The 16,655-nt window shown below is 34.4% G+C and overlaps 1 protein-coding gene across 4 annotated transcripts in view; it reads left to right on the top strand.

The window, feature by feature from the left end:
- Positions 1-16,655, top strand: part of LOC128992548 (aquaporin AQPcic-like) — an 81,925-nt gene that overhangs the window by 41,733 nt on the left and 23,537 nt on the right. For all 4 annotated transcript variants that reach the window (XM_054416176.1, XM_054416175.1, XM_054416178.1 and 1 more), the window contains exon 2: positions 6,089-6,285. In XM_054416176.1, the coding sequence (XP_054272151.1) occupies positions 6,089-6,285 (197 nt within the window). The remainder of the gene's footprint in view (positions 1-6,088; positions 6,286-16,655) is intronic.

The raw sequence follows: 16,655 nt of genomic DNA, 5'->3' as shown, positions 1-16,655 counted from the left end.
AATACTGTAACTTTGAAACATAATATTATACCTAACCTTCTTTACTTCAATATTTTGACGCCTGCAAATAAGTTAAAATGTTTATACTGTAGTTCATGAAATTTCAAGGCATTGCCTCTAAAAAGGGAATAATTCTATGGTGTGGTGAGTTTAAAAATGGATTGAAATCTATTTTATAATGAATGTTTTTTTACTCCCTGAGTTAGTCTTAAAACCAAAAACGGTCGTCAATAGTCAAAATTTTTACCACGTATGTTAGTAAAATCCTTTTATGTCAAGTACTTTTACTATAGCCAACATATAAATCAAATCCTATTTTTAAAATAATTTACAGCTACCTTTTCAATTTAAGACATGGGTAAAATGCACATGGTTGAAAAAAAACCTCTAACCAAAAATCTTTTATAAAAAAAAAATAAAAAGAAACAATAAAATAGTTTATCTTTGAAATGTCACACGTAGTGTTATCAATTAGTTAACAATGTGTAGGTTATTTTCGCCAATCTTATCATATGTTTTAACTGCGAGAAGCAACATTCAGTCTCAAGGCCATTGATAACAATGGAGCAGACCCAGCATTAATTATGTGCAGGTGATTTTATCTTGATGCTACAAAAGTTGCCGAAGCTGCAACGTTTATCTTTTCATGGAAAACTGCGTTGACAAAACAACCAAGCGGCATTTCAAGCTAAAATTGCAACTATGAATTCATTCAATTATAAAATGTTTAGTTTCGTATAAAATGGAGAGGTATATGCTCAGATTGGTGTTATAATGTAAATATACTACATAATTGACTCATATAAACTTTTAAATAGACATTAGCTGCAACGATTAATTATTTTACGGTTATGTGGCGAACCACTAAACAAAAAAATATTTTAAATTCACTACATTTACACATAGCTTTTCATCGTCTTATATAGGCCTGAGTTTAATACTAGAATTCTGTGTTGCCGTAGGTATTAAAACACTCCATAGTGATTTAATTTAAATGTTAAAAACCCCTGACAAATTATATCATAACCAAACAATGCAGTTTTTAAATATTGTTTTTCGTAGTTGTTTAAATGTTTCAATTCTGTTAAAATTTTGTTACCTAACCTAGCTTGAGGGGATGACCAAATTTTAAAGATTTTACTACCTAAGCATCAAAAGCATAACACGATTAGGTCAATTAAATGAAATATTTCAGAAACTGCTTTTGACTGAAATAAGTTGATAACAACAATATTATCAATTAAAAACGTTTTTGTTTGTTAAGATATTTTATATGAATCAAAATTTACGTTTTATGCTGGTTAATTTTACTCGCACGCATACACAATCATATTTCAATTCATTGTTCGTCCTCAAATTCGCATGTGTAAAAAAATCGTTAGTATCGTGAGTTGTATAATTGAGTGTTTATATTTATTATCACTTACTTAGGATGCTAAAATAAACCACCCATATGGACCAGGTTTATATTTGGCTATATTTGGCCAAATGAGGACAGTTTTACTCGGAAAACATATTTGTAAAAACCTAAAAATGTGCTACTACTTATTTCAGATTGTATGACTATAACTATAATAGTAGATGAGGACATAAAAGATTACGGTTTGATATGGCTGCAAAGGTAATTTGTAAAAAAATTAAAACCCACGTACACAAATGTATTTTTATTTAAAAACGATTGATTCCAACACATGTTTGATATACATAATTCACAATAGAATAACAGTATTTCAAAAAGAAGAGCTTACATTATTTGCCAATCAACTAAAATGTTCATATTTCATGTTTTAATTTGTACTCAAAATATGACCAGTTTTATTAACACTTGCTACTTTGAACGATTCCTCAGTTTTGGTACAATTTTCGTACGACTACGACCACTTGTTTAAATAATGTGGTAAAGCGAAACAGATAAGTCCTTGAACTTTACGCAGCTGTTTTCATTTATTCGTTGTACCATTTACTGTTGGATAGTCAATCTGTCGGTGGCTTACATCAACTACGACGACTTTGATCAAAATACTCCCACCTCAGCAGACCTGCAAATTTTCCTTTTTATTGAATTTATTTTCCATTAAATCTATTTAAATGACATTATGATTAACAAGTACCTAGGTTTGCTGCTAAAGGGAGGCTAATTAAGTGTGTTTTTTTGTAAAATAGTTTAGGATAAAATAAATAAATTCAAGTTTTATCAAAATAAAGTGTAGGCCTACATTATTTGTATACATGAATACGATATATATGTATATATGTATATGTGTATATATATATGTACATTATTTGTGTACATTATATATTAAGTGATTTGGATTTAAACTATTCTAAACTATACTTAAAAAATCTTTATTGTTAAATACACTACCTTTTTCATGTCTTATTACCCTTGTTGACCAACATAATTTAGTGTTCTTTTAAGGTGCGTTTCCTTCTTGAAGATATGAGGATGGGTGCGTATTTATACTATTTTCTCCACTTCAAAACTATTAAGAGCAAATAACATAATTTGTCCTTTAATTACTGATTATCCTCTTTTATTATTTACAAATATTAAAGTGTACAATTTCGAACTCACCCTAATGTGGAAAATTTAAAAACAACAAAAATGCATAAACGCTTTTAGGCACAACTGGACATGAAAAACATACTAAGGGTTTATTAAAAGGTAGAATGGGTTTACCTTCATTATCCACGGTCAATTGTCCAATTTTGTATTTTGTTTGACAAACTAGTAAATCATGTGCAATCACACTAATAATAGACTACTATCAGGCAAAACTGTTTACTACGATTGTAAACTGTTATATTATATATTTGGCGATTTGGCTATGCTTGTTAGCTATAATTTTAATTTAAAAATTCAGTTGATGACTGAATTAGTTTTTTAATCGAACCTATTTTTATTTTGATAACAATCACATTTAAAAGAAGGTAAAACTAAAAAAAAAGAATATTTTTTTAATTGGGGTTTTACAATTTTGTATATGCTGGGGAACGAACCCGACTCATACCAAATGTTAATGTTGTTGTTTTCAATTACATTATTTTTTTTTGTGTTTTAGTAATTGTTTTGAAAATTTATTAATAATCTTTTTGGTTCCTCCTGGTTTAAGGTTAATTTTTTAGTAAATTATCAATTAACTTGGTTATTTGTAAAAGTTATTGATATATTTTATTGGCTTTTATGATGAGCACTTAAAGTTGATTTAAGATTGTTTTTCAAGTTTGGTAAAAATACATGTAGATAATACTATGATATACTATAGGGATATACCCTAAACTTTTGTTTATAAATACCCATACTAATGGTTTAATAATCCTTTATCCCTACATCATAGGAAATGTATCTATCAAATTCACACACACCAGTTACTCTTTTACAATACTTAACATCGCATCTTATAATCGTGGCCCAAACTGTAATTATTTTCATTCTCATCAAACCATAAATAACCGATACAGTTTAGGTAAAAGGGTCGTGCTAGATTCTTATCTAAGTGATCTTTGTTTAAAGTTATGAGTTTTCCATTACGGTATTGTTAAGGAAGTGCCCCACCCAGTGTTAGATGGGCACTCATGTATTATCTCAGCTCTTTCCATAGGTCTTATAGGTCACGCTATGTATTCCTTTAACCTACTTAAAATCCACTTTTATTATAATATTTAAATGCATTATTTATTACTTATAAATATATGAGTGCAGAAGTCTAGTAAGAATTTTGGTTACTCTAAAATGTGTGTGGCTTTTAGATTTTGATTTAGGGATAAATGTTTTTATGGGCGTATTTTAATTGTTAATTGGAATAAAATATTTTATGATTTTTGATGATTTTTTTTGCGGTTTATGCTGTCAACTTTATTTTTGTGGGAAACGTGTTACGTTTATTTTTACAATGTTTAACAGTGCTGCTTCATTCGCGTTGATTTTTAATTAAATTTAGAATGCATTAATATTTATCCTCAAAATTCAAATAAATAATCTGTGTTTGTTTTAGTTAGATTCATAACATGAAGGACAACGGTATATGGTTCCTGAGTTAACAAGCACTACCTAAAGAACATATACCAACATTCAATCTTTTTTTATAAAATACAAAACATCAATTTTGTTAGTAATTTTTATTCCACATTAAGCATTGTTTTAAAACTCATGTAGGTCTTTACTTCCCGAATATTAAACAAATAACCTTGTAAATTAAAGTACTTACAAGATAAAATGAATGAGAAATAACTTATCAGGTGCACATTTATCCAACACACACATTTTTTCGAAGGGCAACATCCTGATATTGCAGGAAAATAAAAGTACCAGTAAACATTATTGTCCATACTGTGTTACATATTTTAAGGTTACTAGTTGCTCTGCCCGTGCTTCGCTACGGGGTGAGAATGCAGAACAGAATAATTCGGGTTTACTTTAAGATACTATAATATACTTTGAGAAACAGTTACAACACACTTACCAGGAAACATATAGGGAAAGGTTCAATCCTGCTTATTGATTATTTAAATTAAGATATCTTAATGTATTACAGTACTATCATTTTATATAGTGTATAGCAATTAAAATATATGCAAAAGTATAATTCATTGACCACATGGCACCAAAAAACAATTCTCTTTGTAAACAAATTAAATTAAATAGCAGAACAGCATTTATGACAACAGCTGTAGTTTCAAAACAATGTTTTTCCCATGTTAATCTTATGGAGAAATACGAAACTTTAAAGGGTCCCCATGCCTCACTCTCTAATTATTTCCCTAAAAAGAAAGTTTCCTGCTCAACTTCACGTTACGCTCTTTCCAATGACCCTAAAAACATGCCAATCGGTTCAGTAATTTCGGAGGAGTAATTGTCACAAAAAACCTGCTTGCGTATTAAATAAGTATAGATGTTGAAGAAAGAACCTTGAAGACAGTGTAGGTAGATACAAATATTTGGCGTAAGCATGACACTAACAGCTGACGATACCTCGCGATGTTTGCAGTTTTGAGCATACATATTCAGCCACGCAATGTGATAAGAAAACTGCATGTAAAGCTTACTGAGAATAGCTACCTGACTCCATTGAAACTGCAAGTTTACCTCTTATCCTATAGTAAAATCTGGATATAGTTCTGACGTGTAATTTAAAGTCACGTAACGCTTGAATACGATTATTTCAAGAACGAGCAGTAGTAATGACTGTTCTTCTATTTGGTTATAACTATTACAAAGTCAGTAAAATATCTGATGAATAACAATTAACGTGTTACCAAACGTAAACTTCAGCTGATCCAAAATGATGGATGTTTGGTCGGGAAACACCACAGCAAAAAATTAAGCATCGCAGTATTTTGCATTGCTGCAAAGTAAATGTAGTCTTATATTTTTTGTTGAAAATAATTTTAAATGAATAATAACAACTAATTGGTTTCTATTGATTATAAAATAACTGGACAACACAAACTCAAACCTCCAATGACCCAAATAAGCTGGGGAAAATATGTGTTTGAACTGTTGAGAAGGCAAAAGCTACTGTTCACAATAAACACGATTTAGCAAATTGATCCGGAACATCTTCTTCAGCCTCCGATTAAGCTTGACTTTCTCTCAGTTCTTCAACCATTTTCATTCGCTATTCCGAAATTTCCAATATCCGGAGGTTTTAATATCTTCTGCTTTCACAAATACTAACAAGGTGACTGACAACGATTACATCAATGACTCAATATGAATAACTTATTGGGCCATTCTTTGCTAAATCAATGCTTCATCCTTTTTCTTCCACTTCTAGTACCTCCAATTTCCGAAGACTCTCATCTCTCCTCTTTTTTTCTCTTTTTTCTTGCAGACACCAAGAAGGTGATCGGCATCGATGACATCACTGACTCCATAAAAATGAATATCTTCTTCAGCCATTCTTTGCTAAATCAGTGCTTCAGTACACCAAGGGGGTTGATGTCGATGACATCACTCTTTATACGAATGTCTTCTTAGACCACCCATCATGAATATCATTCATTGCAAAATCAGTGCTTCAAGCTTTTGCATAAACTTTCATAGCCCTTTAATTTCCGGAGACTCTTATCTGTCCTGTTTTTGCAGACACCAAGAAGGTGATCGGCATCGATGACATCACTGACTCCAAGACCATCTGGCGGTGCCTGGCCGCCGAGCTGGTGGGAACGCTGCTCCTGGTGCTGATAGGGACAGGATCTTGCACGGACGTGCAGAGCACTGCTGGGGATGCCGTAGTCAGGATCGCACTCACCTTCGGGTTCATCATCGCTACTATGGTCCAGGTCTGTGGAAGCAGTAAATGATTAGTCTATACTCTACAGTCTTGCTTTAAGTACATGTCCAATAGGTGAATCGATCTCAGCCTATCCACCGAGGATGCTTCTTCTAACTAATACCGAAATGTATCCATCCAATGACATAGTCCAAACCCACAATGGTTAAGAGAATACTTTGCTTATAGTTCATTGCTAGGTGTATGTTGAAAATATATAGTGTGGGAATGTATCATTAGTGGTAAAACAAAGTTTCTACGTCAGCAGGAGAACCTACAAAAAATCACTTTTGGATACTGTAGTAGACATCCCACCTACATGGACCAGCTGAAGGTATTATCGAATAGAACATAGCTAAATGATGAGCCTATAACATATTACGTTACTTTTGAGTTATATATCCCCCCTTTTTCGTCCCTGAGTTATCTACTCCAATCAATGGTCAAAGCTAGCTTTCACAACACCCTGTTAAGTAAAAGAAGTGCTATTGGTAGTATCTTCTAGTTTAAAAACATTCAAGTAATACATGCGTTCTCTGGTAGCTATGAAAGAACAAGGATAGCTCTTGGTTTCCTAACATCACACTTAAACTTTCTGCAACGTTTCAAATCAACAATTCAACTAGCATTGATGTGAGGCAAGTAAAGACTGGCAACAGTTGAACTAGCCTACACCGTGAAGACTTTTACCAAATCCTCTCTTGAAAATCGTCAAACCATCTTCCACCTTCAAAACCAAACCCGATCGACAAAGCCCGAGGCAAATTTATCGCTCTAACATATCCGCAAACATATGACCGACTTGAGGTATGCGACGCGTACTTGACATTACTGCACACCATTCATGTAACCTTTCTATCACAATGGTGTGATTACCCAGATGGATGGATCAATCACCATTACAGTCTTGATGCTTATCGGGTCACGATCACAAGAAGATGTATAGCACCACACCTCGCACCTGTTATAATGCCTACTGTTAACCGACCTTGTAACGGTCCCACATCGAGTGGTTTATAGGAGTGGATTGGGTTTGTAGATTTCTACGTAGAAAAGGTAGTCCACATGGACTGAGTATTTGATAGGCCACGCCATGGATCAAATGGACAAAACCTTTAGTTTGAACGCTTTCTCTTGTAGTTGTTCAAATTTCTCCAATAGCTCATAAAGACTTTATAAAGGCTCTTGCTGTAAAATTATTCCGAGATGCAGTTGATCAGAGGCCAACTTTAAGCCAGGTCTACCAACTTAGAAAACAAAAGTGGTGTGTTTCCCAGGTGACAAGAACTTCCCCACATTCGAGAACTCAACAAGAGCAACACAAAAAATATTATTAGGGTTTATGAAATCATGGGTGGGGTCAATTAGGGCAATAATGGGGGTTACGTCAGTGGGGAACTCCTGGTGGTTGCGATTCTTTACAAGTTTATAGCACAGGAAGGCACCGACGTTCAGGAATGAGAAAAGTAGGTTGGCTGACTCAGCTGGGAAGTTTATAGTCCTTTTGTGGGAGGCCTTATCATCTCGTAAGATCTTGAAGTTGGTGCTTGGATGTTGGCGTTTTTCGGTGAAAAAGAGATTGTCCATTGACACTAAGACATGAAATTGGGGAAAAGTTACAGAAGATCCAAATAGGGTCCACATTTTTATTTTTCAATATTTCTTTGTTTGAAAATCATTTTTGCCGAAAATACGTTATATCAATACCCCACCAAACAAAACTTTCATTCGTAGCTATAATGTAACAACAACTCCAAAAACACTAAATCGTTTGTTTTAAGCTCTACAAAATAATTTGGAAATAAATTGCAAAGTTTCATGTTTTGAGGGTCGAAAATAGGGAAAACTCATTTTTAACCCATAAAACCCCATTCCTATAGTCCGATCATGCTGGTTCTTGAAATCGATCGAAGTAAAGTAGGTTTACATGTGTCTATCAAATTTCATCAAAATCGGAAACTTTTTTACTCAATAGATTGAATATATCGAATTCAACGAATGGTGTTTTTGACATCAACTTAAATCCAAATCTATCCCGGGTCTAGGTCTTGCCATTTGACCTATAGTAATAGCTTGCTCCCTTTATGGGAAACTCGCTTAGGTTTTGTAATCTTATTACCAAAGAAGGATAAGTGTAAGATGGAGTAATCTGTATTGTGTACCTTAGTTACTGACTAAGGTCAGATTGTTTTAGTTAAGAAAAGTTTAAACACCCCAATGTTAGAGGACCCAAGGTCTAGTTTCGAAAAAAATTTAAAAGTAGACTTTTCTCAAGATGGCAAAGATAACCTTTTAATTAATTGGTGAACCCTAAAAACCACTTATTTACCCAGTAATTAACAGTATACCGTACTGGTTAAAACCTTTAACTTTTCAAATCACAGCATTAAATCCTTATATTCAAATCAAACAGCATAAATTCAAAGCACAAATCCGAAATAACTACTTTGTCACTGTGAACAAAGCGACAATGTTTTACTAATTTTGTAATCAATAAGCTATTTGTAAACTTACAATATCCGTAACTAAACAGTAACTGTGTGGAAATTAGAATACAATAGGTGTTGAGCAACAGGTCGGGGCGACTCGCCTGGAATGGGCTGAAGAAATTACTAACAAGTGTCGAAAAAGGGCAACGACTTTTCACATTCTCAGAAAATTCCGTTTAAAGCATTAATGGCATGAAAATAATAATGTTTTACCATCGTATGGTATTGGGTGCAGGTTGCCAAAAACTGTTTCGGATATTTTATTCTGCTACAAACTGGGTATCCAACTGCAGGTTTCAAAATCTTAAAAATTTATTTTTTGAAAGTTTATTTTATATTTTTTTTATATTTTATTTACTTTCTTCATGACTCCTTTTCTTGCTTGATCATATCGTTGTATCATCGAAAGAAGCTATCGAGTATCCATTTAAAACCATCGAATATCGATTTGAGGTATCGAATATTGATTTGAAGCTATCGATTATCGATGAAAAGTTATCGATAGGAATTTCAAAATCGATCCTTCAACACAGAAAGTTTTTGATCCAACCTCTAAACCGATACGTAATGAATATGTATTAAGAATCTGGGATGAGCAAGAAGCAAAAGTAAAAACTATAAACGTATTTTTACACACCATCGTACCCACATCATGCTCATAGTTTTTTTGCACCTAGGTTTTTATCTAAAATAAATTAAACTCAAACTAAGTGCTCTCATTGGGACAGCTCAATCAGTTAGCCATGCCATAACGGATCCTAACCGGTTGTCATACTTTACATAACACGTATGTGTGTGTGTGTGCGTGTGTGTGGTCACGGTCCCATTGATACTTGTGTTCAGTTCCATCGTCCCGTGTCCCATTCTCACGACACGAACGCCCACTCAATAGCATTCACTTTCATAGGTCAGGAGCGAAACATGTGGGCCACGCTGTATTTTGAATTTATCACGTGCTTAAAATTTGCCCAAGGGTTTTTAGGTTAACTATTTGTACTTGTATCCTGTGCAAGATATTTTTGTGGGGGAGCGAGCTGGTCTATTATAGTGGCTAGAGCGCGGGACTCCCGTTCCTGGGGCCCCGGGTTCAAATCTCGCCAAATCACCAATGGATTTTATCTAAGTAATAATGCCGTAACTCCTAGGTCTAGCCTGAAGTAATGTGAAAAACAATTCCGGTCTCGTGCCTAGCGTCCTAGAAAAAAAGGTATTTTTGTCAGGAGATTCTATGTTCCATTAAAATTTAAATAGATAGAATTATTCATTTATAATATAGGTTACCTACCCATTTTCTTTGACAATCCAAAATCAATTTATTAGATCAATCGTTTTGTTTGGTTGGCAACGCGATTATGCTACCAATGATTTTTTTAAATGTTTGTGTTTGAATGTTTCTAGTGACTATGTATTTTTGACGATTTTGACAATGGTATGGGATTTTAAAACGGAAAATAATGCTCCGAACCACTCATTTTATAGTAGATGGATTGATGACGATAAACAATATATTATAGTAGGCTAGAGATTATATTTTATTGCAGTGTAAAGTGGATTTCGTAACAAAATATTTTCACTCAAATCGTACTAGTTAATAAACGTTTTGTCAAAATTAAAAACTTCACAAAGTACAGAACATTATCCAGAACGTTTACAACTGTTATAAAATTTACATCAAGAGCTTCAAGTTCTGTGAGGTATTTAAATTTCTATGGTTCAGTTGATAATTATTATTTAATGCCTTGATATCTAATTTGTCAGTAATAAATAATAATGGTTTTGACGTGGCAACGAAGAACACCGTCGAATCAGTTTCATAAAAGATCAAAAGTTTGGAGACCAACGAAGCCTGTTGAACATTCCATTTGATCCTCGCACGCTATCTTCCCTTTTGATTCGGATTTGATTTATTGAATAAATAAACCGACTCAATCAAACCTTTCAAACGTCTCAACCTTTGAAATGAAGTAGAGTAAGGTACTAAATTACCCAAAACAATCTCTTTGTTGGTACATTGGCGATTATTTCAGTTGAATTTAATATTATGTCATTCATTAGTTCGTCATCCCGGATGAAGTTCAGTCCAACTAATATATTGGAAGATATTGGGGTTTGTCCCAATATTTTCCATTCCAAATTCACTCAATTCCTTTCACATGATCAACTTTATCTAAAGTAGCATCAAGTTACAATAATCAGGCGAATCTTCCCAGACAAGACTTTCCCAGAGTGCGTTGGACCAATTATCTCAGAAGAACCGGATTCGCTGAGCAGCGGAAGTCTAGCCTACTTGCAAAGCTGACCATCTGACCTAGTGTTGGACGATGACATTGAAAAAATTGTGGCTTGTATGCCTTCAGTTGGAATAGTCTTTCTTTGTGATATTCTGTACTTTCACCGGAAGATCTCTATCATGGGATACTTATTGGTAGGATTCAAAAAGGAATCAGCCAATACTTAGGAGAAGCATTCATCTTTCTATCTCGTCTGCCAGCTGCGGAAGTCGTGATCAAAGTACACAAGATCTAAAATGTAGGGAAAATGTGCCTCCTTGAAAGAGCTTCCTAGATTGCTGGAATAGTTAAGTTTTGCTTATACAATGAAGACTGGGATATTCACCGATCCGATAACAGTTACCAAAGGATAACAGTTGCTAAAGGATAACAGTTATCAAAGGATAACAGTTGCCAAAGAATAACAGTTACTAAAGGATAACAGTTATCAAAGAATAACAGTTACCAAAGGATAACAGTTACCAAAGGATAACAGTTAACAAAAATAACAGTTACCAAAGGTTAATAACGATCCATGCTACCTGTCCATTGTCTGAAACATTATCACAAAGCTTCATGAAGAACCACATGAAGTTAACCACTTCAACTATTGTTGTTAAATCACCAAACCTGTCTCCTAGTCCGTCGTTTATTCTTCGTAATTTCCTTGTCCCCAGGTAGACACGGTTATGAGACAGGATCCATAATACAGAGTATAGAACTGTCTACTTGCGTAGTTCCACCTAATCCTGATGCTGGTCAGGTACCAGGAAGTTGTTTTTACTTGACCTTGCAAACTCAGCATCTTCATAAATTCTAACTGACCACTTAACTTAATAATTTTCCTAGTTTCTTCAATCAACTGTTAAGGTGCATCTATTTTTTCTAAAATCATGCAGTAAACTTGACCTTGGAGTCATTTATCTGACCACCGCTACAAATAACAAAATGAATCCTTAACTTACTCAGTGTGTGAAGACTCCTAGTTTTCTCAGTCTGCAACTAACAGTAAAAGTGCATATACTGGTGGATCGTGCGGTGAACTTGACCTTCCATTCTTCTGACCATCACCATCAGGTTCAAGGTCATGGCCAAGGTCAGTCCAAAAGTCTATCTTGAATATGTCCAATCACTGAAAAATGAGAACGCGTATTATCTAAGTGATGTGTTTAAAACACAGAGATTCTTGTTGAGAGACTCTTGGATTTATGTTACCAATTTAAATTTTTTACGTCAATCAAACTACCTGGGTTTAAAATCCACTATGAGCGGATAACCTATTTCAGGTCAAACTCTTTGGAAACCTGAAAGGGCATCTTCAATAAGGCATTACTTGATTACATAGTATTAAATATTTACTATGCTGATACACCAGGGTGTGAGGTACAAGGTGAAGATTGGAGGATGAGTGTAGAATAAATTAGATGCTAGTTTTGTGAGGAAGATACCTTGTCTTTGTTACTGACCAAGATCAGCTGTGTCCTTAGCCAAGGACCTTCTTCAATACAAGTTCAAAGATCAAGGATGGCTAGGTCCAGTTTTAAATCATCCTAAAGCTCCTGACCTTTCTCATGAACGAATTGATGTCCCTATCCTAAAAGCCATACGGTAATAATACAGAGAAGGCTGCTGTGAATTTTTTTGACGGTGTTTAGGTACTGGATGAATCTGTCAAATCTATGATGGAGGAATCTTATTCAACACTGTTTAAAAGATGCTTAGTTGTTTTTGATAACCAGAAATGCACCTTTCTTGAAACTATACTCTTTAATCATTTCTAACGTCATTAATTGATGTAATTTAGTGGAAACCCCCTTGCTTAGTTTTAGCAAAACAATAACTCAATTATGTCGTTTAAACACCGTAACTGCTCGGATCACCTGCTCAATGTCAAGGACAGTTTCTTCTGTTTAACATTTTCCCAGATTTTACGCTCAATTAACAAGCTTCCGCGACCGCTTCGTCCTTGAAACGTGAGACCCTGAAACGGAAGATCAAGTTGAAGGTTTGATGAAGAAGCGTGATAAAGTGAATAAGTAGCTTTCTTCGCCATTTGAAATTTGAGGCAGTGTTTACATCTTGCGAACGTCACTTCTTCATTAGGCTTCTATTTTCTTTATCTTGAAATTGTGTGGTTTTAAAGTAACGATTGAGTGTCAAATTATCCGATGATGGTTGAAAATTTTATTAATTGTTGCTCGTAGACTAGGAGATAGTGGCCAACGCTTCTAGGCGTAAAAAAAATCAACTAAAAAAATTTAAAATTTGGATGTTAATTTTGAACAGTTATTTTATCTAACATTCATGAACTTGCTTGTGTTAGAGAATGAGAGTTCAAAATGGTTCTCTCCTTTGATTAGAAGCTGAAGAATCCGACATACTTCTCCGTAATGAATTTATGGCATGATGTTAAGAATCCGACAACTTTTAAGATATTTATTTTAAGAGTCTAGTATACTAACTCTTTCTTAGTCTACCTATCAAACTAGTAAAACTTCTTTTGCAAATGCAGATAAAAATAATTCAAGGGAAAGAGGCGTGGTTTTTATACAAGTTTCTGAAAATCTAGAAAAGTAGATCTTAAAAAATATGTCCAAAACCAGTGGCTTTTGTGGTAGAGAAACAAGTGATTCAAACCCAAAATTTGGAGTTGAGTTCGTATACCCAAATATATTTCAATCATATTTATGTAGAGAAAGTTTAACCATCAAAAGAGAAGAATCTTGTGTGACAGAAGGAAGTAGGGAAACTAAAGACCGTGATCTGATCTGTATGCAAGAAAGATACTATCTATCACGTAAGACAAGAAACAATGGCCTGTCCAAACTCCAAGAACCAAGTTTATTGGTGCCCAAACTGATCTATCGTTGGTCTTCATCTTAGCCTATTGTTCAACGGGTTAAAAGATAATGGTTGATTGTAATTGCTCATCTATTGTCTAAAAAAACTTGTGTAAAAATTGTAAGCATAGATACCGTTGTGTATTTACGATTTTAAGTTTGAGTGTCACAACGACCAAAATAATAAATTTATATTTTAACAATTATACACACAAAACATACGGTGGGGCACACGGAAGATTTCTCAGGTGCCGTTTGACGTCACTAACTGCTGCGTCTGAAGAAACAGACAATTTGATAATTTTCTATTATTAAATTAAACTGTCATAACTTACCAAACTAACCAAACGTGCTGATAATGGAAAAATCGAATAAAGGTTTACTAATCTAAAAAATAGTTTTGTTCATAAAATAAAATTATAATTGCCTAAAATTCAATTTTATAATTTTTAATTATAAAATTAAACTGTAATAACCTAACCAAACCAACCAAACTTGCTGATATGAAAAAATTGTTGATACAAATTTAGTGCCGCCGGCGGGATTCGAACCCGGAACATTCGGATTATCAGCCCGCAACGCTATCTTCTGCGCCACCGAGGCCGATGGCTCAAAACGTATCGTTGCGGTATTGGTGTTCCCTCAAAGTGACGTCAGCAGTTAGTGACATCAAACGACACCTGAGAAATCTTCCGTGTGCCGTTTCGCAAAACATATAGCAAAAACTATTTAATTAAATATTTAAGAATTTAATATATTAAAATACAGTATTGCTTCAGTCAAAGAATAAATTTGAATGTAATAGGAGCGTTGCTACCCGTTTATTATTCACAGAAATCTCAAGGACATATTAAAAATGTTTTTAATACTTTTCAAACCTAATGTGTTTATTAAAAATTTAAAAACAGTTTTAAAAAGTCGTTAAAACTTCAAAAAAATATACGCAATGATTACCTCGCATAAATATGGTAAAACTACCAATTGATTATTGCATAATAAGTTGGTCCAATTGTTCAGCAGTTGTTATAAAAATAAAATAAATAAGCTTTAATTATTGTGGTAATTTTATTCGTACATTGGTGGACTGGTTGGCCGTTATAAAAATCCCCTTGCCATGCGAAACCGATATTTTCCACTTCCTTCGACTATTGGAACATGACATCCAAATTTCATACTTTCGAACAATCTGAAGTCAAGTATTTTTAACTCATAATAGTTAGTATCAAAGTAAATCTTAAGTAATTGCAAAAAACTAAGCAACCAAACATCGCAAACCCCAAAAATCCATAATCACCCCTACCTACACCACACTGTTGTCTTTCAAGTATAGCAGACATACTTTCAAGCATATCACCTTCTTTCAAGTATCTCACCTTCTTTCAAGTATAGCCCCATAAACTACCACGGATGTCCAATTTTGACCACTAGTTACATAGAGACCAAGGTATCCCTACATGGTTGTCCGGTTAACCAATAACGGAGTCAAGGCGAGGTGATGATATGGTGATTATGATCCTAGTTATTACAGTGCAGAGGCATCTTCACAGGTCACTATCACTATCACCGCGGGCGCTCCCGATATGGATTGTGCTAGGCGTTGGTTTTACAACTAAGGTTCCAAAATTAATGGAAATGCTGGTTCATGTTTGTTCAGTTGGATTTTATGAATTGTTTTAGTGATTGAGAACAGGTATAAGTGTGGTAGTTTTATGGTGAAGTGAATTGAAAATCTACTATTTGTAAATGAATGTGATAAAACGTGGGGAAGATATTTTTCAAACTATTTTCCCTAACCCTCTAGCCTGTACGTAGAAAATATTTATAGAAAAATGAGTCGGTGTGGTATAAAAACTGATAAATATTTATTTTTCACCATGGAACAATTTTAACTTTTAACATTTTAACAAGAATTTAAAACTACCCTGCGTTGGTATTGGAGCGATATTGCAGAAAATTACCATCTCTGTTAAAAAAATCGCATATTTTTTCACGACGTTTCATAATCTGAAATATGATCCCTTCTTCAGGTGATGACACATACAATTACAATTACAATTCAGGGCACATACAATTACATTTTCCTACAGTCACTTGACAAATTGGCCTTTCTTGCACTGATTATAGCAAAGACAGTTGCTAATTGCTGCATCTACTTACTTTTTCCGCACACTTTTTACTTTGTCGCACAGTTTTTACTTTTTCGCGCTCCAGTATTCCAACCAAACAACACAAAACAGCGTGCTTTTATTAAGGACGTAATACGTGTACGCTTGAAAATAAGTTGGCAACACTTAAAGATATCACGACTACGATCAGCTGGTGCAGCGTTTCCCATTTCGTTCAATGTTTGGATCCAACCTAAACGTTTTGTACACTGTTTGAAAGACTATGTGACGGGTGGCCACCAACCTAGACAAGAGTAACTGTAGGAAAAATATAATGTGTAACGCGAGTGCAAACTGTCTTTGCTGCACTCGAGAAACTTCCCACACTACACAAATAACTATTGTACACAAACCCATATAAACCTGGAAACCCAGAACACCCAAAGTTCACTGCCTCTCAATACCCACAAAAACGTGACTCCAACCCAAAATCAGCCTGTAGTGATCTACCATACTAAAAGCCATAAGAGAGCAAGTAATTCCCACGGCTCAGGTCGGGTTGTCGGCGTGTTTGCCCCGCTGGGTTAGAGCCTTACACGCACTCCGGGCTCTAAATCGCTCAGTAGATGTTAACGCCAGGTAGGAGGCATTATATGCTAATCCCCACATCGGTGCC

Source organism: Macrosteles quadrilineatus, unplaced genomic scaffold (genome assembly GCF_028750875.1).
Source record: "Macrosteles quadrilineatus isolate MER2022 unplaced genomic scaffold, UCM_ALF_1.0 Scaffold_4__1_contigs__length_99947679, whole genome shotgun sequence".
Taxonomy (NCBI): domain Eukaryota; kingdom Metazoa; phylum Arthropoda; class Insecta; order Hemiptera; family Cicadellidae; genus Macrosteles; species Macrosteles quadrilineatus.
The sequence above is the reverse complement of the archived record's forward strand: the minus strand, read 5'-3'. Positions and strand labels throughout refer to the sequence as shown.